Consider the following 25561-nt stretch of genomic DNA (forward strand, 5'->3'; position numbering starts at 1 on the left):
TTTCTTTAGATGTGTTTATTACCAACTACATTTCTGTAAAAAGTGTAGATTTTACAGCTTTGGAAACCCACCCTAACAAGACTGCGATGTACCCTACAGAAGGGGTGAACTTGATGAACCGAGGAATTTTTTCAACCTATGTAACGAAACTATATAGAAACATTAATGCCAACGCCTTTGTACAGATTATGATTCATCAGCGCCTGCAGAGTTACGATTGCTGCTCTGTTCACAGGGTTCCGCCACATCTTGATCTATATTAGAACTTGCATCGTAAAATTCGTCTGGAGAGGAAGAACCGACAGACATGACCTCTAGAAAGGTGAAAAAAAACAAAAAAAAAAAACACAACATTTAAGAAAATTATTCAATTATTCTTAGGTAATCACAGACATAAGATCTTTACAATTCAAATTAAATCTCTGCTGATCAAAAACTTATTTCTGCCCCAAAAGTAACAAAACCTACCAAATAAGTCAAAATGCAAAAATAAAAATCATCCAAGATTTTCCAGTCATCAGCAATATCTAAACTCAAGTGTGCCGATTTTAATCTATGATCAGAATAACTCTGAATTAAATCTTTCCTACTGTGGCGAGACACTTGACGAATTATGTTCTATTGAAATTAGAGTTAGGCCTCGGCCCCACTATCAGTATTTGGTCAGTATTCAGTCAGTATTTTTTCTCAGGAGTGGGAGCCAAAACCAGGAGTGGGTGATAAATGCAGAATTGGTGACTTGTTTTCTCTGATTGTTCTTCACCTAGTTTTGGCTCCCACTCCTGAGAAAAAATACTGACCGAATACTGATAGTGGGGCCGTGGCCTTATCAGCTTTATGGGCACTGAGGGGAATTTAGGTGGCGAGAAGCCATACCTTCTGCATTTCCCCCACTGCTAATTGTATCGGCAGCAGATTTGTCAGCCGTAGCAGACGTACTCGCAACTGATCCAGCACTCGGAAGCTTTGGAACGCATGCCGTGGACTTCAGTTTTTTAAAAGTTTTCTCATTCCTGCCAGACTTCTTTATAGTTGCAATTTCTGATTTGCCCACACAAAAACTTGGAAAAGAGGCTTCTTTGCCTAGATCATTGGCAACTTTAGGCGTTTCTTCCATTTTAACGTCAGAGGGCAATTTATTGGTTTGTCCTTCTAAAGAAGAGCTGAGAAAAGCTTGGACCTTGACTGGAACAATCTCTTTTCTCACTACAGGAATTGCACAAAGGCGGTAATTTGTCTCCATTCTGCCATAGTCTTTTTTTGGAGATTCTATTTTTAATACATGTTTTTTATCAGAATCTGAACAGTTCCAATCAAATCCATCTAGTCTTCTCAGTCTGGTGGTCTTCACAGGATTTATTACAGGCATGGAGAAGTTGTAAATGCAGTCATTGGAAACAAATGGACTTGGTCCTTCAGAATCTGATGCCTCTCTTTCTTGTACGACAACAGACGGCTCATAATGCTTCAGACGAAGTTCCTACCAATTAAATACAAAATAATTAGCAAGTTTATCATATAACCTTTAAAAGACAACTACCTCAACCCTGCCCATTGTGCCATAGTCTATAGAAATCACAGACCTTGTTTTAGTTTCATTTTTAAAAGGTCCAATATAAAGTTTCTTACGTGAGACATTGTATATCCTAGGTCTACACACCCCATGTTTGTCTTTTAAAAAGCATCACACCAAGAGGAATTTTAGCATTTTCTCCACCTTTAAATGTCATCCATAATCTGTACACTTAATTGAAAAACAAATCTTTAGAGGTGGAAAAAAACTAAAATAATAGTAGCATAAATATGCACACCCTTAAACTAATATTTTGTTCAAATACCCTTTTTTGGGTAGGAGTCTATCAGTATGGTACTTCTAAAATTGGCAATCTTTGCCCCTTCTTCCATGCTGCAGTATGCCAAATTTGTCAGATTGTGAGGTCAATTTCTGTGTACGGCCTTCTTCAGGTCACCCAGATTTTCAATTGTCCTCAGGTCTGGGCCATTCCAAATGTTGATCTATCAAAGCCATTCTTTTGTTGATTTGGAGGTATGCTTAGGGTCATTGTTGTGCTGAAAGGTAAAATTCCTCTTCATCTTTTTAGCAGAGGCTTGAAGGTTTTGTTCCAATTATCAGCCAATTTTGCAACGGTTCATAATTCCCTCCACATTGACGGAAGTCCCAGTTTCAGCTGCTGAAAAAGGGCCCCAAAGCATAATGCTGCCTGTGGGTATGGTTTCTTTTGGAGATGGTGTTCTTTTGCTTTGCACTAAACAAACCTTTTGGCATTATGGCTATGGGCGGCATCTGCAAGGAGTTTGTATGTTCTCCCTGTGTTTGTGTGGGTTTCCTCCAGGGTCTCTGGTTTCCTCCCACACTCTAAAGACTTAATGATAGGGAATGTAGATTGTGAGTCCCAATGGGGACAGCGCCAATGTCTGTAAATTGTCTGAATTGTAAAGTGCTGCGGAATATGTTGTCGCTATATAAATAAAAAGATTATTATTCTTATAAAAAGTTCAACCTTAGTCACATCAGATCTTAACTCCTTTTCCTACATGCTTTTGGCAGACTTGATGGAGGTTTTGGGCTTGGATGTTTTTCTTTGTAAGAAAAGGCTTTCAGCTTCCGCCTTAGCACACAGCCAGACATATGAAGAAAATAGTAGATTTCTGTCACATTCAGTACACAACTAGTACTTGCCAGAAATTCCCGCAGCTCCTTCAATGTTGTTGTATGCCTTCTGACAGTCTTCTGCACCAATGTTTCTATTCATTGATTTCTGGGGGATGTCCAGTCCTAGGTAATGTCTGTGTTGTGCCAAATTTAAGCCATTCCTAGAGAACATTCTTCATATGGTTCCATGGTATTTGTAAGGTCATGGATTTTTTTTTTTTACACCCTTCTGACTGATATCTTTCATGACATTCAAGCCCTATGGCTGGTGCTGTAAAATGCAACTGAACAAAAAAGGTGAGGAAAATACTAGAACTTTATATGGGGTTAATCAGAATTGCTGTAAGTGATGGCAGCTGTGCACTGACTGCTATGTAACATGAGTTTAAATGAGATTGGCCAATTCTGAACACAACCACATACCCAATTATAAAAGGGTGCTCACACTTATGCAACCACATTATATTAGTTTGATATTCTTATTTTCCCCTCAAAATGGTTTGTTTCTTAGTTGATTTGTACAGATATGGGTGACCTTAAAAAGGTGTAAAATGTCCTGAAATGACTCTGTGGTATGATTTATTTTTACATGACAACATGATGACATTTTAACAAAGGTATGTAGACTTTATATCCACTGTACATCTCATGTAACTTTAACCTCTTCGCAATATAGCGTAGGTCATGTCCACATGCATGAAGTGAGCTCAGGAGTTGGACCTGTACCATAACCAGCTGATGCATTATAAAGCTGGCATCAGCCCATCAGAAGTTACCAGAGTTCGCTCCGATTGCTGCTGACAGTCAAATTTAAATGGCATGATTATTGGTGCACTTCTGTATGGGGTGGCAATGGTTTACCAAGGCAGCTAAAGGCCACCATAGCTCCCATCTTAGTCCTCCTGAACTTCATAGAATGTTAGATTGACTAAAGATCTCAATATAGCAATGTTGCAGTATATAGAGTAAATGATCAAGGTCAAGTCCCTAATGGGACAACCCTTTCTTAAACTAAATGTTTGACCCCGATAAAATAAACAAACCTATACTCACCTCCCATGCCGGCTCTGTTCCAGCGGTGTCGGAACTCGCGGTCCTGGGGCTGTGATGTGGTGGAATGACACGTGGTGCCCGGCACCCAATCAGCGCTAGAGTCACTGTCTCAGGCTTTGTACGAACTGAACATGAAGCGGAAGTCCTGGATCAGCTGCAGCCCGGACTTGCTCTTCATTTCGACAGGAGGTGGGGACAGTAATGCCAGTGCTGATTGAGGGCCGGGCATCATTCCACCGCAACACAGCCCAGGGACCGCAAGTGCCGAAAATCACTGGAACAGAGCCGGTACGGGAGGAGAGTATAGGTTTAGGGCCGAACATTTAGTTTAAGAAGGGGTTGTCCTAGTAGTGGAAAACCGTTAAAAAAAAAGATCACTTTCTCACAGGTGTGAATGTAGCCTTCAAAAGTGCCTAGAAGCAAACTATAATAAGACCTTTCCTGCCCAAGAGCTTGCATAGATTGTAGTATGGATTTAGTAGAAAGTCTAGGACTTTCTATTGAATTTGTACCCAGAGTGTGTGCTTTGGCCTCTTGAGCTGCACACTCAAAACCCGGACCACCAATCTGCACAAAATTAAAAAGCCTACAAAAAAAAAAAAAAAAAAAAAAAAAAAAAAGGATCCAAAAGTTTAGTTACTCTTGAAGTAAGAATGCTCCTTAGGCTATGTGCCCACGTAGCGTTTTTACGGCCGCGAAAACGCTTGTAAAACAGTCTGCCATGTAAAGCAATGTGAATTCGGATGTGCTGTGCACATGATGCGCTGATTTACGTGCCGAATTCGCATTGCTTTGCAAAACGCAGCATGACCATTTCTAACGCGATTATGCTGCAGCGTAATCGCGGTGCGTGCGGTACCTGGGATGAAGACGAGACTACAACTCCTCTTTTTTTTTTTTTTTTTTTTTTTACTATAGATGCTGCATTTAACCCTAGAACACATGACCATAAAAATCTACTTTTTCACATACCTGGGGCCTTTTAGGCCCGTGTGCAAATAACATGGAATAACTCAAACAAAAATGACAAACAACTATATACCTGAGGAATACCTAGAGTTTCAATATTCTAACTAAAGTAATCCAACAGAAAATAGAAAACAATTAAGAGGGCGGGTCTGCGAGGCCCCAGGTATGCGTTCTAGGGTTAAAGCATCTAAGTTGTTCACACATAATAAATCCATGCCGGTTGCATGGATTTATATTGTGTGATCAACTTGTCAAGCACTTTTCCAAGTGATGCTCAAAATCGCTTTGAAAAGTGCTTGAAAAAACGCATGCGAAAGCGCATGTAAAAATGCAGAAAAAAAAGCATGTAAATCAGCATGCGTTTTTTTTCTGCCAGAGAGAGGCAAAAACGCTCTGCATCAAATCTACTACGTGGGCACATAGCCTTAGCCGTATGTTACCTCGTAGCACAAGTGCTGATACTTTGGCATCTTTGTTATGCACATATAGCGTATGGACAATTTTTGCAACTGGCCTTGAAGGTAGATCAGTTCTTGATCCTGAACAGGCTGGAAAACAATAGACAATATTTATATAGTCAGCTTGGCAGGTAAGGAGCAGACTGAGCTTGTGGCCACTTACACAGTACTTCTCATTAGCTGCCATTCCAGGATTCCACGTTCTGGATATAGATTTAAATGAAAAGCTTCCACTTTGTTTCTTCACATCTACAACAAAGACACAAGATTATTTTTCTAATTCCTTCTAACTCCATGTCAAATATGTAGAGGTAAGCTTTACAGTTGGAAATTCCTGGATAAATGTAGTCTTTGAGAAGATACCATGACTTGTCAGGCGAAGCTCGCCCCGTGCGTAGGTGCCCTGTTTTTCCCACTGTGCATTTACAAATTACAGTTCCCACAAAATGCTTGCTTAGATTTCTCATGCCTATTTTTTTTTTTTTTTTTTTTTAAACCACAGCATGTCATTGCAGTTTACATCCATGATTTGTGGATTTTAACCCATAGACCTGAATGAAGTGCAGGAAATCCTAGGAAAAAAAAAACAACTGAGTTTTTAATGAGGGCACAATGCTAAATGCATGGAAACTGCACATAGCTTTTACCAAACGAAATTGATAAAGTTAGGTACCTGAGCAAAAGGATGTTTCCAAAACAAACTAGTTTGATTTAAAAAAACTTAACCTACAAAAAAAAAAAAAAAGTTTGCCTTAAGGATGCAAGGGAGAGGGAGGTTCGGCTCATCCCTACTCGCGACTGCTCAGCTACAGAAGCCACCTCTTGCTTTTACTTAGAGAAAAAGCTATTGTCAGTGTCACTGATGAACACAAATCGCTCACACGGCTCTGCAAGTCCATCAGAGCTCTAGCACCATTATATTCTGCTTGGTTATGGTAAAAAGGGGGATTTGTTTTTATTAACCGGTTCCCGACCGCCCACTGTAGATAAACGTCGGCGCTTGCCGGGCTCTGTGCAGCGCCGACGTTTAAAAACGGTGGGTGGTCTCGCAGCGCTCAGGACCCCTAGGGTCCTGCAAGCGCTGCGATTCCGGTGCAGAGCGTTAGCTCTGACAGGGAACATCATCGGGACCTGATTAGATCAGGTCCCAGTGATGTTAACCCTTAGCTGTCTTCTATATGCTGTGATCTATAGTGATCACGGCATATAGGAGACAGCAGGAGGAGAGGGGGTCGTCAACTTACCTCTCCGAAGACCTCCGTGTCCTTCCAGGACCTGGGGTTGCTATGGCAGCTGGAGGTCACATGACCGCCTCCAGCTCTGCCATATATGGTGTCCTGTCTGGCTCAGCTGCAGCTGTAGCCAGACAGGAGACTCTGACTGAAACAGTCAGGGAAGATCTCATGTAATGTAATATATGTCTATTACATTACATGAGATCAGAGATCAGAAAAATAAAGATTAATGTCCCATACAGGGACTAAGTAAAAATGTGAAAAAAAGTAAAAAAAAAGTTTTTAAACTATTAATAAAAAAATCACAAAATAAATAAAAATAAATAAATAAAATATTAAACCAATAAATCCGTATATTTTTACAAAACTAAAAAAAGTACACATTTGGTATCGCCGCGTCCGAAACAACCCGAGCTATAAAACTGTCACACTAATTAACTCCTTCTGTGCACACCGTAATAAAAATAAATAAAAAACGGAGCAAAAAAATATGCTTTTTCATCATATTGCCAAACAAAAAGTGGAAAAAAATGCGATCAAAAAACAAAATAGAAATAAAAATGGTACCACTGAAAACGTCATCTTGTTACGCAAAAAAAAAGCCGCCATACAGCTCCATCAGCCGAAAAATAAAAAAGTTATAGCGCTCAGAATAAAGCAATGCAAAAAAAATATTTTTTTCTATAAAATAGTTTTATTGTGTTAAAACGCCAAAACATAAAAAAAATACAGTAAGTGTAGTATCGCTGTAAACGTACTGACCCGAAGAATAACGCTGCCTGATCACTTTTACCACACGCAGAACGGCATAAAAAAAAAACTCAAAAAACAATTCCTGAATTGTTTGTTTTTGTTAATTTTACCTCCCAAAAAACGAAATAGAAAGCGATCAAAAAATGTCACGTCCCCAAAAATGGTACCAATAAAAATGTCAACTCGTCCCGCAAAAAACAAGCCGTCACATGACTCTGTCGGCCGAAATATGGAAAAATTATAGCTCTCAAAATATGGTGATGCAAAAACTAGATTTTGCAAAAAAAGCGTCTTTTAGTGTGTGACAGCTGTCAGTCATAAAAACCCGATATAAATCTGGTATCTCTGTAATCGCACCGACCCGAAGAATAAAGTAATCTAATCAGTTATATCACACTAGGAACGGCGTAAAAAATAAATAAAACCAATTCTTCACCTGCTACTGATTTGTTTATTATGTCCCCAAAGATCGCAGTAAGGCTCTGCCCACATTTATCCTGTGCTCTGCGCTGAGCACTTACACCAGAGTTTCCGTGTAAATCTCTGAAATACATGATTCAGCCGGAACCCATGACGGAAGATTCCCTGTAATGAGACAGATATAGGCCACTGTGGACGCCGTCTAGCCTGGGATCCCACGGTGTCATTTGTTTTAGGCGTGCATAAAAGTGCGGTTGGCCACAGTTTTGTGCACTTCTGAAAAAAAGGACACCGCTACACAGAGGCCAGACGGTGTCCAGAGTAACTCTGCTGCCTCATTACAGTGAATGGATCCTGCAGGGGTTTCATCTGAATTACATCACTTGGAAATTTAGATGGAAACCCCGATGTAAGTGCTCAGCCTAGAGCGCCGGATAAATGTTACGTAAAATGTTCCCAATAAAAGCTTCAACTCAGTCCTCAAAAAAAGCTAGTCCCCACTCAGGTCCATCATCTGTTAAAAATATAAGGGACTTCCAAGTTACTGGTAGCAGAAAGGCTCTGGAAAAGCAAAATGACCCTTGCCCCCCAAAAGAAATTCAGAAAATTTTGTGCTCCCAAATCCAAATGCCTATTCTACAATAATTTGTTCTCCAATTGTCAAATAGCACTCCGTCCCCCCCAGATCTCGCCGTATGGCTGAGCGGTACGATACAGCCACATATGGGGTATTGGCACTTTTAGAAGAAATTGTGTGACACATTTCGGCACCATTTTTACCCATTGCCCTGTGTGAAAATGTAAAATCTGAGGGTAAAACATTTTTTTGTGGTAAAAATATAATTATGATTTTTTCACTGCCCAATGGTATAAATTTAAAAATTAAAAAATACTCACTACTTCCCTAGATGAATTCCTTGAGAGGTGTAGTTTACAAAATGGGGTCATTTGTGGAGGTTTCTGCTGTTTTGGCATGTCAGCGACTCTTCAAATGTGACATGGTGTCTGCTGCCTATCCCAGCCAACATAGCGCTCCTTTCTCTTCCGAACCCTGCCGTACACCAAAGCAGTGGTTTTCCCCCACATATGGGGTATCGGCGTACTCAGGAGAAATTGTACAACAAATTTCATGGTGCAATTTCTCCGGTTATCCTTATGATAATGCAAAATTAGGGGATGAAAAACATTTTTTATGGGAAAAATGTGAAAATTTTATTTTTACGGCTCAATATTATAAACTTCTGTGAAGCAGCTGGGGGTGCGAGGTGCTCACCACACATCTAGATAAGTTCCCTAAGGGGTCTAGTTTCCAAAATGGTGGCACTTGTGGGGGGTTTCCACTGTTTAGTCACATTAGGGGCTCCCCAAATGCGACATGGCGTCTGCTAATTATTCAAACAAATTTTACATTCAAAAAGTCAAATGGCGCTCCTTCCCTTTCAAACCCTGCCATGCGCCCAAACAGTAATTTGCCTCCGCATATGGGGTATCAGCGTGATCAGGAGAAATTGCACAACAAATTTCATGGTGCAATTTATCCTATTACCCTTATGATAATGCAAAATTAAGGGATGAAAAACGGTTTTGTGGGAAAAATGTGAAAATTTTATTTTTACAGCTCAATATTATAAACTTCTGTGAAGCACCTTGGGGTTCAAGGTGCTCACCACACATCTAGATAAGTTCCCTAAGGGGTCTAGTTTCCAAAATGGTGTCACTTGTGGGGGGTTTCCACTGTTTAGGCACATCAGGAGCTCTCCAAACGCAACATGGCGTCTGCTAATTATTCAGACAAATTTTACATTCAAAAAGTCTAATGGCGCTCCTTCCCTTCCGAGCCCTGCCGTGCGCCCAAACAGTGGTTTTCCCTCACATATGGGGTATCAGCACGCTCAAGAGAAATTGCACAAAAAATTTTGGGGTCCATTTTTTTCCTGTTACCCCTGTGAAAATAAAAAAAATTGGGTCTAAAGTAACATTTTTGTGAAAAAAGTTAAATGTTAATTTTTTTCTTCCACATTCCAAAAATTTCTGTGAAGCACCTGAAGGGTTAATAAAGTTCTTGAATGTGGTTTTGAGCACCTTGAGGGGTGCAGTTTTTAGAACGGTGTCACTTTTGGGTATTTTCTGTCATAAAGACCCCTCAAAGTGACTTCAAATATGATGTGGTCCCTAAAAAAATGTTTTTGTAAATTTTGTTGGAAAAATGAGAAATCGCTGGTCAACTTTTAACCCTTATAGCTCCCTAACAAAAAAAAATTTTGGTTCCAAAATTGTGCTGATGTAAAGTAGACATGTGGGAAATGTTATTTATTAAGTATTTTGTGTGACATATTTCTCTGATTTAAGGGCTTAAAAATTCAAAGTTTGAAAATTGCAAAATTTTCAAAATTTTCGCCAAATTTCCGATTTTTTCACAAATAAACGCATGTGATATCAAAGAAATTTTACCACTATCATGAAGTACAATATGTCACGAAAAAACAATCTCAGAATCAGGGGGATCCGTTGAAGCGTTCCAGAGTAATTGCTTCATAAAGTAACAGTGGTCAGAATTGAAAAAATTGGCCCGGTCACGAAGGCAAAAACAGGCTCTGGTGCGAAGTGGTTAATAGAAGCTAGTGCTGTTGATCACGGGGGATGAGAGAAGATCCACATCAATCAGCAGAGACTTTGCAGGCGATGTAGGAAGCCAGTCCATTCATGGGATTCCCCCTCTATAAACTCTAGTGGGCATGCACACATCATGAGACAACCCATTGAAGGATGCAAAAGGGATGATTAACCTCTTCCAGACTGAGCAATATTCTGGTTTTTTTTTGCGTTTACATTTTTCCTCTCCTTCCTCCAAGAGCCAGAACTTTTATTTTTCCCACTCAGAACCAGGAAGAAACGCATTTAGTGTGAAACAGCGGTTGTCTGTGTGTAACGTTTTCCACGCGTCTCCTCGCTGTATTTTAACCCTTTCACCACCTTGGGTTTTATAGTTTTCATTTTTTGCTCCCCTTCTTCCCAGAGACATAACTTTTTTTTATTTTTCCATCAATATGGCCGTTTGAGGGCTTATTTTCTGCGAGACAAGTTGTACTTTTGAATGACACCATTGGTTTTACCATATGGTGTACTGGAAATCGGGAAAAAATTCCAAGTGCGGTGAAATTGCAAAAAAAATGCAATTCAACAACTGTTTTTTTTTGGTATTTTTTTTAACAATATTCACAAAATGCTAACACTGACCTTCCATTATGATTCTCCAGGTCAGTACGAGTTCGTAGATAAAAAAAAAAAACTAGACATGTTTGGTATTTAAGTGGTGAAAAAAAAATAGAAAAGGCCGCCATTTTCCGAAGCGTCTCCATTTTTTAGGATCTGGGGCCAGGTGAGGGCTTATTTTTTGTGCGCCGAGCTATTGTTTTTATTGATACCATTTTGGGGTAGATACAATGTTTTGATCGCCCATTATTGCATTTTATTGTAATGTTGCAGCGACCAAAAAAAGGTAATCCTGGCGTTTTGATTTTTTTCTCATTATGCAGTTTACCAATGGATTAATTCTTTTTATATATTAATAGATCAGGCGATTCTGAACATGGCAAATATGTGTATATTTGATTTTTTTATTGTTTTATTTTGAATGGGGAGAAAGGGAGGTGATTTAAACATTTATATATTTAAAAAAAAACAATTTTTCTTCTTTTTTTCCATGCTTCAATAGTCTCACCTGATCATCTGTGTGTAGCAGAATTGCTCACTTGCTATGAGCGCTGACCGCTGGGCGGCGCTCATAGCATCCAGGCAATGAGATCTGCAGGGGACTCCTGCAGACCCCGGGTTGTCATACCAACCCAACGATGACCCGCGGTCATGTGACACGGGCACCAATGGGGAGGGACTAGTGATGTCCTTCTGCTGTGGCAATGTTAAAAAGATTGACAGCGGCATGTCACGTTGGCAGCGGCAGGTGGATCGCGATTCCACCCGCGGCTGATCGGTGCATATGACAGCTGATCAGATCAGCTGTCATGTCTCCGGAAAGGTATGGGCTCATGGCCGGAGCCCGCGCCAAAAGGGAGAGACACAACATGTGCCGTACATGTACAGCACGTCGTGAAGGGGTTAAAAGCTGCTGTCAGAGGTTAAACAGCAGGGTAAGGAAATCAGCTCAATGTATTAAAGAGGTTGTCTACTACTATTTCAATGATGACCTATCCTTAGAATAGGTCATCAATGTCTGATCCGCCGAGGTCTGACACCCCGCACTCCCGCTGATCAGTTGTTCTTCGTATTGGTGGCCGCCGACCAGAACTGCTAGATCGCGGAGCTGCTCCATTCTCTTGTAGTAGTCACAGCAGGGTACTGTACATCCACCCCCTATTAATTTGAATAGAAGGCGGATGTGTAGTAGCCTGCAGCTGCCATGATCAGAATGAGCAGCTCCGCAATGGAGCAGTTACGGCCAGCGGCCACCGACACTAAACAGCTGATCGGCGGGCGTCGGACCCCGACCGATCAGACATGATGATCCTAAGGATAGGTCATCAATGAAAAAGTAGTGGAAAACCTCGTCTACTGCGTATGATGCAGGCTCAGCTACACAGACAATGTCAACAAGGGTCCCAAGGGTTAATAAAGAACAGCTGCGGCCACTCCATATTCTACTTTGTTTATTCAACAATAAGGGAAAATTGAAAAAAAAAAAAATGACAATTTATAAAATATATTCCAACACCTCCAAGTACATTATGGCAATTTAAATCATTAACAATTTTTTAACCCTTAAAAAATTAAAGTTCAGCACCAACAACCTAAAGACGTTAATAAGGAAGGGAACAATTAAATAAAAGATCAAGAAAGACTGCAATAAATTACAGCAAAAAAGCTATAAAGAACTGCTAACCCTTGGAGCCGCTTGCAATATTCAGTGTCGACACAGCATCTAGTACAGCCTGTACATCTACACGTTGAGGCTCAAATCTCGACACATCTTCACTGTGATCAGCACAGAACTTCATAAGTTCAAGGTTAGATTTCATCCTGTAATAGGGATACGGTATTGTGATTCAGCAGTGGAATGAAAGGGAGTCCCGTCACCAGGTTTAGAGGTCTTTCATATGTCCATGATAATCGATCCAATGTCAGATCACAATGCACGGTATGGCCACACATCTCCTGACCTGAGCGTAACCGCTTCATAGAAATAAATGAAAGTCAGGAGATGTGATCTGACATGTCCACTGACACGGACAGTCCTCTCAGTGATGCTCTAACCCTGCCCGCACCACTGAGTGACAGCATTCTGTCTACACTGCACACAGGCAGAAAGCTGCCAATCTATGGCGAATATAAAAGATTATATACACAAAGTTCTCATCACGGAGAGGAATTACAGAGCTGCAGAAGCTTAGTGCTCTAGCAAAATGACAGCAAGTAGTCCAGTAAGAGACAGCACTGGAATCAGGGTCTCAGCCCCTACTTTAGGCTGTCCTTCAGTGGAACTGCAAAAACCTGGTGACAGATTGCATATAAAGTGCAGGCTATATATTTTCTTTTAATTTCCAAGCAAAGTATAAATTATGCTACATATAAATAGGATACCTGTTAGTTGCTAAAAGAAAAAAAAAAAAAAAAAAAAAAAACAATTCAAATATTGTTTGAATAGACCATGTAAGCACGATAATGTTAGTGCACTATTAGAAAATCGCCAGAAGCAAAGAAATCAGTTTAGTTATTTTTAATAGTAGTGCAAGTAAGAAATCGGCTAATTAATGAAGTTAGTAAAGCCCCATCGCCTGCCCCCCCCCCCCCCCATTAGAGGAATAGATAGAAAATACATAATAAGTTGCAAAATAGAATGGGGTTGGGGATGGCTAAAATACACACCTTTTATTTAGGCCACAAGACACCTGTAAATGGAAAGAAATAGGTTAAATGAAACACATAAGCATGCCACCTGATAGTGTGACTCAGGCTACGTTCACACTCAGTATTTTACATGAGTATATGAAAGCCAAAACCAGGAGTGGGTGAAAAATACCGAAGTGGGGACGTGTTTCTATTATACTTTTCCTCTGTTCCACTCCTGGTTTTGTCTTACAAATACTGATGTAAAATACTGACCAAATACTGAACGTGTGAACGAGTCCTGAAGGTCCCCATACACATTAGATAAAAGTCAGCCACGTATGGGAGAAGTGTTGAGTAACAAAGCAGTTAGCAATTATTTATTGTGTATAGTCACCTTAAAAGGAGTTATCCGATTTCAGTAAACACCTGTCCCCCCACTTCTATACACACACTTCACTCACCTTCCAAGGTCCAGCATGGAGTCTCTGCTGCGCCAATTGTCTGCAGCATGGACTCCACACTAACAGTGCTGTAGCCAATGACCTGAACAGCTCCGCCAGAATTGACAGCACAAGCTGCCGAGCTCACCGAGTGGCTGCAGTGCTGTCATCATGATATCAACACAGCAGTCAAGCAGACAACAGAGACAGCGGCAGAGGCTCAGCGCTGGACCTGGGGAGGGCAAGTGAAAAACGTTTTCTTTTTCTAAAGAAAACCACAGCCAGACGACTTGACAAATAGCCACCGCACAAATGTGTATATCATAACTATGTCTGTTGATTTGTTATATCGTCTGGGAGCATGTATGCAGGGTGTGTCAGTATGTTTCTTTAGGAGGAAAAATAATTGAAAAGCATTCCCAACATTACAAAATGTAAAGTGCGGCGGAATATGTTGGCGCTATAGAAATTATTATTATTATTATTATATAATTACATGTAGGGCATATATGACAATTCTTGTTAGAACTGTGGGACCCCTGGCCTTATCTACCAGCATCTTATATGCCTATGCGGACAGGATCAGGAGATCTGCGATCAGACTGACAATTGCAGCTATAATGTGGGTGAGTGAATGTGGGGGTCTTAGGGTTGTGAAAATTAGCCCTAAGGATCCAGAGACACACATTCTGTAGTGCCATCCATGAAGCAGTAGCAGGACATGAGTAATCCACAGTGTTACAAGAGGCATATGCAGCTTTCTTTTAGCAGACTGTTATAAGTGAGTACACCCTACACCGGGGTTCTACCAGAAGCCAAGCACAGTGCTGCATTACCTTCAGGAAGCTGCTTGGATCATAGTCATCCACAATGCCTTCACAATCCTTTAGAAGGTTTTCAACCGTCGTTTTGTGATGAGCCTTTGTCACTTTCCGCACTTCACTGCGCTTTTTACATGTGATTTGCTGCTGTTTAACCAAGTCCAGAATTTCTTTCTTCTTGATATCCAAAGATTTCTGCACTTCGTCAAAAGAGGCCATAACTGCGTCTTCATTTGCTTTTAGTGTGGACTAATACAAAATCAGACACCATTCAGGCACCAGGATATATGTATTACACAAAACGCTTCAAATAACCTCAGAGGGGCCGATTTATCAGAGCTGATTCTTACACAGAGTAAACGTAACATGCGCTGATTAGAGTTTACACCACTTAATAGTCCGCTTACTTGGTGCCAGAAATGTGTGCCACGCTTTTGGAACATTGTGTCATATTAAGCCACTCCCCTATCCTATAAGTCACACCTCTGTTCAGAAAAGTTGTGAGCCCCCTGGTCCTAAGAAGCATCTAACACATAATAAACATGATGCAAGTCATTGAAGACATATCTGGATGAACATTTTACTACACATCAGAGAAATACTTAGATTTCACTTACCACAGAGCAGTCCAATTTAAAGGTTTCGCAGGTTAAAAATAAAAAAGAACAATTAACTTAGAAGTCAACACATGAGACACAGAAACAATTCCTGTTTTGGGATAAAGGGAATCTGTCAATAGATTTTTGCTATTTAATTTGAGAGCAGCATAAATGTAAGGTCAGAGATCCTGATTTCAGGGACGAGTCACTAATAAAAGGCATTGTGCTGTTTTCAATACAATCAATATTTTATCAGCAGGAGATTATCATTGCTGGACTAATTATCACATGCAAGACAGTCCAGCTAATCTGTGTAACCCCACCCCCACCGATGGGCAGCTTGGGGACAATGTACACAGGGAGCTGCCAATCAGTGGTGTGGACAGGGTTATACATAGCTCATTCTGACCACTGCTACAAAAACAGCAGAGAAAGAAGAGAATTACAGTACAGACCAAAAGTTTGGACACACCTTCTCATTTAAAGATTTTTCTGCATTTTCATGACTTTGAAAATTGTACATTCACACTGAAAGCATCAAAACTATGAATTAACACATGTGGAATTATATACTTAACAAAAAAGTGTGAAACAACTGAAAATATGTCTTATATTCTAGGTTCTTCAAAGTAGCCACCTTTTGCTTTGATGACTGCTTTGCACGCTCTTGGCATTCTCTTGATGAGCTTCAAGAGGTAGTCACCGGAAATGGTCTTCCAACAATCTTGAAGGAGTTCCCAGAGATGCTTAGCACTTGTTGGCCCTTTTGCCTTCACTCTGCGGTCCAGCTCACCCCAAACCATCTCGATTGGGTTCAGGTCTGGTGACTGTGGAGGCCAGGTCATCTGGCGTAGCACCCCATCACTCTCCTTCTTGGTCAAATAGCCCTTACACAGCCTGGAGGTGTGTTTGGGGTCATTGTCCTGTTGAAAAATAAATGATGGTCCAACTAAACGCAAACCGGATGGAATAGCATGCTGCTGCAAGATGCTGTGGTAGCCATGCTGGTTCAGTATGCCTTCAATTTTGAATAAATCCCCAACAGTGTCACCAGCAAAGCACCCCCACACCATCACACCTCCTCTTCCATGCTTCACGGTGGGAACCAGGCATGTAGAGTCCATCCGTTCACCTTTTCTGCGTCGCACAAAGACACGGTGGTTGGAACCAAAGATCTCAAATTTGGACTCATCAGACCAAAGCACAGATTTCCACTGGTCTAATGTCCATTCCTTGTGTTCTTTAGCCCAAATAAGTCTCTTCTGCTTGTTGCCTGTCCTTAGCAGTGGTTTCCTAGCAGCTATTTTACCATGAAGGCTTGCTGCACAAAGTCTCCTCTTAACAGTTGTTGAAGAGATGTGTCTGCTGCTAGAATTTTGTGTGGCATTGACCTGGTCTCTAATCTGAGCTGCTGTTAACCTGCGATTTCTGAGGCTGGTGACTCGGATAAACTTATCCTCAGAAGCAGAGGTGACTCTTGGTCTTCCTTTCCTGGGGCGGTCCTCATGTGAGCCAGTTTCTTTGTAGCGCTTGATGGTTTTTGCAACTGCACTTGGGGACACATTCAAAGTTTGCCCAATTTTTCGGACTGACTGACCTTCATTTCTTAAAGTAATGATGGCCACTCGTTTTTCCTTTACTTAGCTGCTTTTTTCTTGCCATAATACCAATTCTAACAGTCTATTCAGTAGGACTATCAGCTGTGTATCCACCTGACTTCTGCACAACAGAACTGATGGTCCCAACCCCATTTATAAGGCAAGAAATCCCACTTATGAAACCTGACAGGGCACACCTGTGAAGTGAAAACCATTTCCGGTGACTACCTCTTGAAGCTCATCAAGAGAATGCCAAGAGTGTACAAAGCAGTCATCAAAGCAAAAGGTGGCTACTTTGAAGAACCTAGAATATAAGACATATATTTTCAGCTGTTTCACACTTTTTGTTAAGTATATAATTCCACATGTGTTAATTCATAGTTTTGATGCTTTCAGTGTGAATGTACAATTTTCAAAGTCATGAAAATACAGAAAAATCTTTAAATGAGGTGTGTCCAAACTTTTGTTCTGTACTGTACTTACCAGTAACTGGATTTCCAGAACCCATGACGGCACCTTTGGGCTGTGTGCTCACGATGAGTTTCTTGTGAGGTTTTTATACTATGTATTTTCGCTACATCCAAAACGCAGCATCTCACAGTTTCAGCAAAGTGGATTGGATTTATTTTTTTTTTTTTAACTCAGCGTAAACTGACCTGCGTTGCATGTTTCAAATCTGCAACATGTCAATTTCTCTTGCAGGAACGCTGAGTTTTATGGGCAGATTTTCTCCATAAACTTGCATTAGATGCAGAAAATCCGCAGGTGAAAAACGCATGCTTTTAGTGTGTTTCCGCTGCTGAAACGCATCAAAAAACGCATGTAATCACACGATATGTATCAAAGTTTTGTTAAAGCCAAATACTAGGGAATATAATCCAAAAAAACAAAGCATCTTTGTTTAAAACACGAAGTACCAAGAAGAGAAAAAAAAAAACTGTGTCAAAAACACTAACAATGCATGAAAAAAAAACCCTGCAATTAACCTAGTTTATTTAATTTGTGCAGAAAATATCAAAAACTCACATTGTCACTCATCGTGGGAACTTAGGCTTCTGGTCCCTCCTCACACTGTTTAAAATTGATGGATCACACACCAAAGTGTCTTCTGCAAAGGGGCATTTCCGCTTCACTGCTGACGGTAGAAACCCTTTCCGCTCTTCCACTCATGTTTTATGTGTGATAGAACCTTCTTGTTAACAGGTTAAGTCCAATGATGTTCCAGGCCTCCAACACTACATCATGAATGGACCTCGGCGCTTTAGGCTCCTCTTTATTCCTGGTGGAACTAATGGCTTTAATCAATTTGTCCCCATGTCCTTTACCAGAAACCAATGCCAGCCAACTTCACCCTCATAGGAGACATATTCCCCTTCAGAGATATCAAACAACTCATCCGAATCTGGGGGTAGGACCCTGATGTTTCTCCCTGATTTATCCGCTCATAATTCCTTAGGGTGGATTAGGATTTTAGGAGACTTTAACAGTAGCTTTAAAAGGAGTGGTCCAAAACACAAATTAATTTAAATCCAAAATGCCATAATCTAATCTATTGTCTAATAAACTTTAATTAAAAATTCCTTATCTACACTATGTAACTGCTTTATTTCATTTTTTTACGACTACCTTTTTGATGATGCTTCCTTTGAGAATCTCAGTGCATTCTGGGATACTCAAACGAAGCACCCTAAGGGGGCAGAGGCTGCAGTTCTTGCAACAGCCTTTGTCCTCTCCCTGAAATGAAGCGTTATCACTGACACCAGTTTCAGGGGCTGCGCTCGTACAGCCAGTCAGCATCCATCAGACTTGACAACCAAGGCATGCTCAGTAGCATCTACAAATGCCCGGCCACATTCCTACTAGACGTGAGCAGCTTTACTCAATACAAGTGAATTGAGTCTAGTTGGAATGTGGCTGGACATACGCATACCACATACTTGTGGTCACATGACTGCCCAGTCTCGCTGCCAGCACCAGATAATCCCGACACTGCGCACTCTGAGGACTCACAAGTCGTAGTCACAGAGTGAGTGGAGACTTTCCTGCTAAACCTGGACAACCCCTTTAAGACCAAAAGATCTGAGACAAAAATATTTCATAGTACGCAGAGTGCTATTTTTCTGGACACCAAGTATCAGAGCATCCAACCTACTTCAGTATTCGTCTCATCTTCAGATATTTCCTTTGCAAGTCTTTCATGTATTTCACGCAGCGACTTCAAACTGTTGAAAAACATAAGCTAGAAAATAAGGAGGGAAAAAAAATAAGAACATGAGCCACGACAGTCAGATATTTGATATAAAAGTGAAACTGTCACCAGATTTCACAACACAAACTGCATACATACAGATCTCTTAGACCTGATAAAGCTTCTGTATTTACTTTCAAAATCCAATTGAGAATAGCATTATGATCATTTATGACAATTTAACTTTAACTCCGCCCATCTAGCCTGATTGACAGCTCCTCAGTGCCCCTTCTCCCTGCTGATGCTGAGGACAAGCTGCAGCGGTCAGGCAGGCTCGTGGGCGGATACTGAATACACTGACTTGTTAGCCATCATTCAATAGCCGGACTCATAAAATACTAATTTTAACATCAGGATAATACACTTTATAAATCCATGTTGGATTTTGCTGTAAGAGCTATTTAATACAGGCAGCTTGTATTGTGGAATCTGGTGACAAGTCCACTTTAAGCTTAAGAAAACAGTAAGTAGTTATTGCCACAAACGTAAGCAACTTGCGACATGTTGAACATGTATCATGTTATTACAGCTAGTAGAGGGAAAATGGAACACAGATGGATCGACATTACAGCTGTCACCATCAGAAGTGGGGTGGTCGGGGACAATGGCATATCCAGATAATTACAGTTACAGCATTTCTTATAGCAGTCAGCTATTCTGATAGGATAAAAGCCGAACCAGAATCTCAAATTTGCAGACAGTGTTTCGGGGTGTTGCTCCTCCGTGCAAAACATGATATGTGCTTTGGCTGTATGACAGGCCTCTGACTGGGGTCTGAAGGGCAACGTCTCTACTTGTGAATAGTAACATGCCTGGCATGTCCGTGTAAGGAGACTTATTGGCCATGCAATCCTCATATGGGAAATTAAATATGCAAATTGTGTTTTAAGAGAAGAAGAGGACTTGAACTCTAGTGCCACCTGTTTGAAGAAGCCATCCTAAAAGTCAGTATTGACCCTTTAACGAGCTTGTAGACATCTTTGTTTATACCGGGTGGTTTCCTAGCACTGCCAAAGTGGGGAATGCCCCTTACTGTTAGTTTTGCAGCTTCCAGGACTAGCATCCATGGGGACAAACGTTCTTAGAACCAGGAGGAGACCCCCGATCAGTGCTTTGTGATCGGGGACAGACATTCTTAGAACCAGGAGGAGACCCCCGATCAGTGCTTTGTGATCGGGGACAGACATTCTTAGAACCAGGAGGAGACCCCCAATCAGTGCTTTGTTACGCCGATCAGGGTGTAATTCATTATCATAGAGAAAAAAAAAATGCAGAACTGGCCAAGCCCATTACCAAGAGAATAAACCAGAGATCAACGTTCATGATACACAGGAACCCCCGCAGCCTTTGACTGATGCACATGAGGTCACCCAGCTTTCCCACACACCTGACGGTAAGTCTGGAGCTCTGCAGTGATGCTGGATAATGTCCATCACATAACCACTCAGATGTACCAGCCAGGAAGAGGAGGAGGACAGCCACGCTGGGAGTTATAGTCCTGACATGACAGACAGGTGCAGTACTGACCATCACCACTAGAGCTCTCACCTTCTCTTCCTGGAAGATCATGTCCATCAGGTTGACGTTGTGGAAGATGCCCTGGTGGCGGAGGGATACGCATTTGCCGCAGCACACCTGCTCACAGATTTTACAGAACAGCTCCAACTTGTGCTCTGGGTGCTCCGCACAAGGGCTCCTCCTCCCCGAGCTGTCCGGGCTCCCGCCCATGGCGCCCGCGGTCAGACCCTCCCTGACTTTTTCGTTCTGCGGTAACAGCCCGACAACCTCGGCCAGTGTGGTGTTAACTGGCAGTGCGGTCTGCCCGGCCGAGAGGATGCTCACTTTCCGGCAGAGCGGACAGATAATCGTAACATACTGGTCATTCCTGTGCTGAACCACTATGCTCCTCTGCGGGGTGGCGCAGTCCAGCACACAACTCTTACAAAAGTTATGGGAGCAGCGAGGTAACGTGACCGGCTCCCGGAAGACCCCCAAGCACACGGCGCAGGTCAGGCTGGCCTCCATCTCCAGATATCAGACCGTGAGTGGTGGAATAGACCGAAAGGGGCGCCGCACTCAACGGAAAGCGAAAGCAGCACGCCGCTTCCTGCACGTGCACCACGTGATCAACGGCCAGGACACGTGGTTTAATTGCGTAACGTGTTAGTAAATAGTGGGGAGGAGTCTGGCGTGCTCTGGAGAGACTGAATCCAAGTCGGATAGGACCTCGCCTGACGTTATGCCCATGTGACCATCCTATTTGCAGTTGTCATCGGAAGGGGCGGGGCCTCAATTGCAAAGTTGATACCCGGAAGCCGCGTTCTGCTGCTGAGGCTATGGCTGTGTGCCCACGATGCAGAAATGAAGCAGAAAATTTCTGCAGCATTTCTGCATCTCCCTGGCAGAAAAAAAACGCATGCAGATTGTGCATGCGGTTTTCCTGCAGAATACATGCGGATTCACATGCGTTTCCACATGCAGATTGAGGCTATGTGCCCACGTTGCGGACCTGAAGCATATTTTTTACGCTTCTCCCTGGCGGGAAAATCGCATGCGGATATTACATGCGGTTTTCCCGCCAGGTAGAAGCGTTTGTGAGGCGTCTTTGCATGCATTTCCGCATGCGGGTTATCAAGCACTTCTCCAAGCATCACTTGGAAAAGTGCTTGACAACTTGTTCAGAATGGTAAAAAATAAACTTTATACTCACCTTCTGATGCATTCTCTGCCCCGTCCGGAGTCTTGAGCGGCTCACGCTGTTGTGTGCAGGACCTGCGGTGACGTCATTGAGTCATGTGGTGGGTCACATGACTCAATGACGTGGCAGGTCCTTCAGACAACAGCGCGACGGAGGGAAAACATCAGAAGATAAGTATAAACTTTATTTTATTCTTTTTTTTTACAGGTTCTTTGGTACCCAGGTCTGGAGGAGAGTCTCCTCTCATCCAGACTTGGGTACCATCCGCACATTGATTCCGCAGCGCTTCCGCAAAATTAATGAACATGCTGCGGATTTTTGACTGCAGCATATACGCTGCGGAAAAATCCGCAGCATGGGCATTGACATTGCGGAATGCCATTGGGGACCATGGGGTGCGGATCTACATGCGTTTTTCAAGCGTTTACGCTGCGGAAATTCCGCAGCATATACGCTTGAAAAACGCTACGTGGGCACACAGCCTGACAAGCGCTTTCCAGGCGATAGCATCACTTGGAAAGTGCTTGACAGCTAGGTCACACTATATAAATCCATGCAAACAGCATGGATTTATACAGTGTGAACCGTAAAAATTAAAACAAATAAAGCTATACTCACCCCCGATGCCCCGGCGTGGCTGCAGCGCTCGTTACTGTCTGGTTCCCGGCGCGAGACAGAGCGGTGAAGGGCCTGCGGTCACATGACTGTGACGTCACCGAAGGTCCTTCAGCGCTGCTGGCATTCAGAGAGAAGACGCCGGACAGGTGAGTATAAACTTTATTTGTTATTTTATTCTTTTTTTACAGGTACAATGGTACCCAGGTCTGGATGAGAGTCTCCTCTCCTCCAGAACTGGGTACCATCCGCACATAGAGACACATAGAAGCCGCTTGTACAAATGTACAGTCGCAGTTTCTATGCATCTCAATGCAAGTCAATGGCGGGAGTTCCGCTGCGCTACCGCAAAATTAAATGACATGCTGCGGATTTTTGTACGCAGCATAAACGCTGCGGAAAAATCCGCAGCATGTGCATAGAACATGCGGAATCCCCTTGGGGACCATGGGGTGCGGATTACCTAGCGTTTTACAAGCGTTTCTGCTGCGGAAATTCCGCAGCATAAACGCTTAAAAAACGCTACGTGGGCACTCAGCCTAAGGCTATGTGGCCACGATGCAGAAATGAAGCAGAAAATTTCTGCATCTCCCTGGCAGAAAAAACGCATGCAGATTGTGCATGCGTTTTTCCTGCAGAATACATGCGGATTCACATGCGTTTCCGCATGCAGATTGACAAGCGCTTTCCAGGCGATAGCATCACTTGGAAAGTGCTTGACAACTAGGTCACACTGTATAAATCCATGCAAACAGCATGGATTTATATAGTGTGACCGTAAAAATGAAAACAAAGCTATACTCACCCCCGATGTCCCGGCGTGGCTGCAGCGCTCGTTCCTCTCTGCTTCCTGGCTGCCGGCATATCGCGAGACAGAGCGGTGAAGGGCCTGCGGTCACATGACTGTGACGTCACCGCAGGTCCTCAAGCGATGCCGGCATTCAGAGAGAATCCGCTAGACAGGTGAATATAAACTTTATTTGTTATTTTATTCTTTTTTTACAGGTAGAATGGTACCCAGGTCTGGATGAGAGTCTCCTCTCCTCCAGAACTGGGTACCATCCGCACATAGAGACGCATAGAAGCCGCTTGTAAAAATGTACAGTCGCGGTTTCTATGCGTCTCAATGCAAGTCAATGGCGGGAGTTCCGCTGCGCTTCCGCAAAATTAAATGACATGCTGCGGATTTTTGTACGCAGCATAAACGCTGCGGAAAAATCCGCAGCATGTGCATAGAACATGCGGAATCCCCTTGGGAACCATGGGGTGCGGATTACCTAGCGTTTCACAAGCATTTATGCTGCGGAAATTCCGCAGCATAAGCGCTTGAAAAACGCTACGTGGGCACTCAGCCTTAGGCTATGTGGCTATGTGCCCACGTTGCGGAAATGAAGCATATTTTTTACGCTTCTCCCTGGCAGGAAAAATGCATGCGGATTTTACATGCGTTTTTCCCGCCAGGTAGAAGCGTTTGTAAAGCGTCTTTGCATGCATTTCTGCATGCTTGTTATCAAGCGCTTTTCCAAGCGATTTTAGCATCACTTGGAAAGTGCTTGACAACTTGGTCACACTATATAAATCCATGCAACCGGCATGGATTTATATAATGTGACTAAGTTAGTTAAAAAATAAGAATAGGAACGGTGAAAAATAAAGATTATACTCACCTTCCGATGACCTCCGGTCTCCTTCTCCGCTCCGTCCGGTCTCCCCCGTGTCTCGCGGTGGTGTGAAGGACCTGTGATGACGTCATTGAGTCATGTGACAGGTCACGCGACCGCCAACGTCAGCGGTCGCGTGACCTGTCACATGATGTCATGTCAGGTCTTCACACCACCATGAGCCACCCAACACACCGCACGCATCGGTGAGGAGGCCGGGGGGCATCGGAAGGTAAGTATAATCTTTATTTTTTATCTTAAATTCTTTTTTTTACAGTTTCTATGATACAGTGGTCTGGGTACCATCCGAATATTGAATCGCTTCATATCCGCATGTGCACATGTAGTCATGCGGATATTAAGCGATTCAATGCAAGTCAATGGCGGAAATTGCATTGCGTGTCCGTAAAATTAATGGACATGCTGTGGATTTTTCTGCAATGACAATCTGCAGCGGAAATTTCCGCAGCATGTCTACAGCACATGCGGATTATCATTGGGGACCATGGGGCATGTATTACCAAGCATTTTTTTAAGCATTTTCGCTGCGGAAATTCCACAGCAAAAACGCTTGAAAAACGCATAGTGGGCACACAGCTTTAGGGTATGTGCCCACGATGCAGAAATGAAGCAGAAAATTTCTGCAGCGTTTCTGCATGTTCTTGGCAGTCAGAAACGCTTGCGGATTTTCCATGCGTTTTTGACGCGTTTTTGATGTGTTTTTACATGCGGATTTGACTTGCGTTTTTCAAATGCATTGGGACCTCAAATCTGCATGCAGAAACGCACAAATAATGGACATGCTGCAGATTTTTCCGCAAGGAAAATCCGCTGCGGAAAATTCCGCACTATGGGCACAGAACATGCAGATTTTCATTGGGGATCATGGGGCACGGATTACCAAGCGTTTTGCAAGCGTTTACGTTGCGGAAAATCCGCATCAAAAGCTCTTGAAAAGCGCATAGTGGGCACACAGCCTAAGGCATATTTTTTCCGCTTCTCCCTGGCAGAAAAAACGCATGCGGATTTTACATGCGTTTTTCCTGCCAGGTAGAAGCGTTTGTCAAGCGTTTTCGCATGTGGGTTGACAAGCGCTTTCCAACCGATTTTAGCATTACTTGGAAAGTGCTTGACAACTTGGTCACACTATATAAATCCATGCAACCGGCATGGATTTATATAGTGTGACCGAAAGAATGGTAAAAAATAAATATCATACTTACCTTCTGATGGCCCCCGGTGTCTTTATCCGATGCGTCTCGGCTTCCCGGCAAGCCAGGATGCATCGCTTTGGAGACTGGGGGCCATCAGAAGGTAAGTATAATATTTATTTTTTATTTTATTCTTTTTTTTACAGGTTCTATGGTACCCGGGTCCGGAGGAGAGTCTCCGTTTTGCTGGGGATTTCGGATATATGCCCCGACGGGGGACACATAACGCAATGTGAAAGTAGCTTTAGGTTTTTTTTTGTTTTT

At 42.5% G+C, this 25561-nt stretch overlaps 1 protein-coding gene across 2 annotated transcripts; it reads right to left on the reverse strand.

Annotated features, from left to right (window-relative positions):
* On the reverse strand, nucleotides 1-21269 carry LOC141157250 (tripartite motif-containing protein 5-like). 2 transcript variants are annotated; one of them, XM_073644276.1, is made up of 9 exons: nucleotides 20661-21269; nucleotides 19017-19103; nucleotides 14683-14916; nucleotides 13443-13465; nucleotides 12460-12596; nucleotides 5318-5403; nucleotides 5137-5244; nucleotides 877-1480; nucleotides 1-314 (listed from the first exon to the last, which is right to left on the reverse strand). In XM_073644276.1, the coding sequence occupies exons 1-9, from the start codon at nucleotides 21135-21137 to the stop codon at nucleotides 187-189; spliced, it is 1884 nt and encodes a 627-aa protein (XP_073500377.1). In that variant the 5' UTR covers nucleotides 21138-21269; the 3' UTR covers nucleotides 1-186. The 2 variants fall into 2 exon arrangements, with proteins under 2 accessions (XP_073500377.1, XP_073500386.1); XM_073644285.1 differs by lacking the exon at nucleotides 5137-5244.
* Between the last annotated feature and the right edge of the window lie 4292 nt (nucleotides 21270-25561).

This window comes from Phyllobates terribilis, unplaced genomic scaffold (assembly GCF_046119375.1).
Source record: "Phyllobates terribilis strain yellow unplaced genomic scaffold, ASM4611937v1 Scaffold_1__5_contigs__length_1240528914, whole genome shotgun sequence".
In the NCBI taxonomy this organism is placed as follows: domain Eukaryota; kingdom Metazoa; phylum Chordata; class Amphibia; order Anura; family Dendrobatidae; genus Phyllobates; species Phyllobates terribilis.

Bases quoted from the DNA above. Each gene is read 5' to 3' on its own strand.
- LOC141157250 (XM_073644276.1), bottom strand. From the start codon at position 21,137: ATGGAGGCCAGCCTGACCTGCGCCGTGTGCTTGGGGGTCTTCCGGGAG. The intron at 1,481-5,136 runs GTAACATACGGC...TTTAATTGGTAG, and splicing joins ATCAGCACTTGTGCTACGAG to GAACTTCGTCTGAAGCATTA. The intron at 315-876 runs GTATGGCTTCTC...TCACCTTTCTAG, and splicing joins CAGTGGGGGAAATGCAGAAG to AGGTCATGTCTGTCGGTTCT.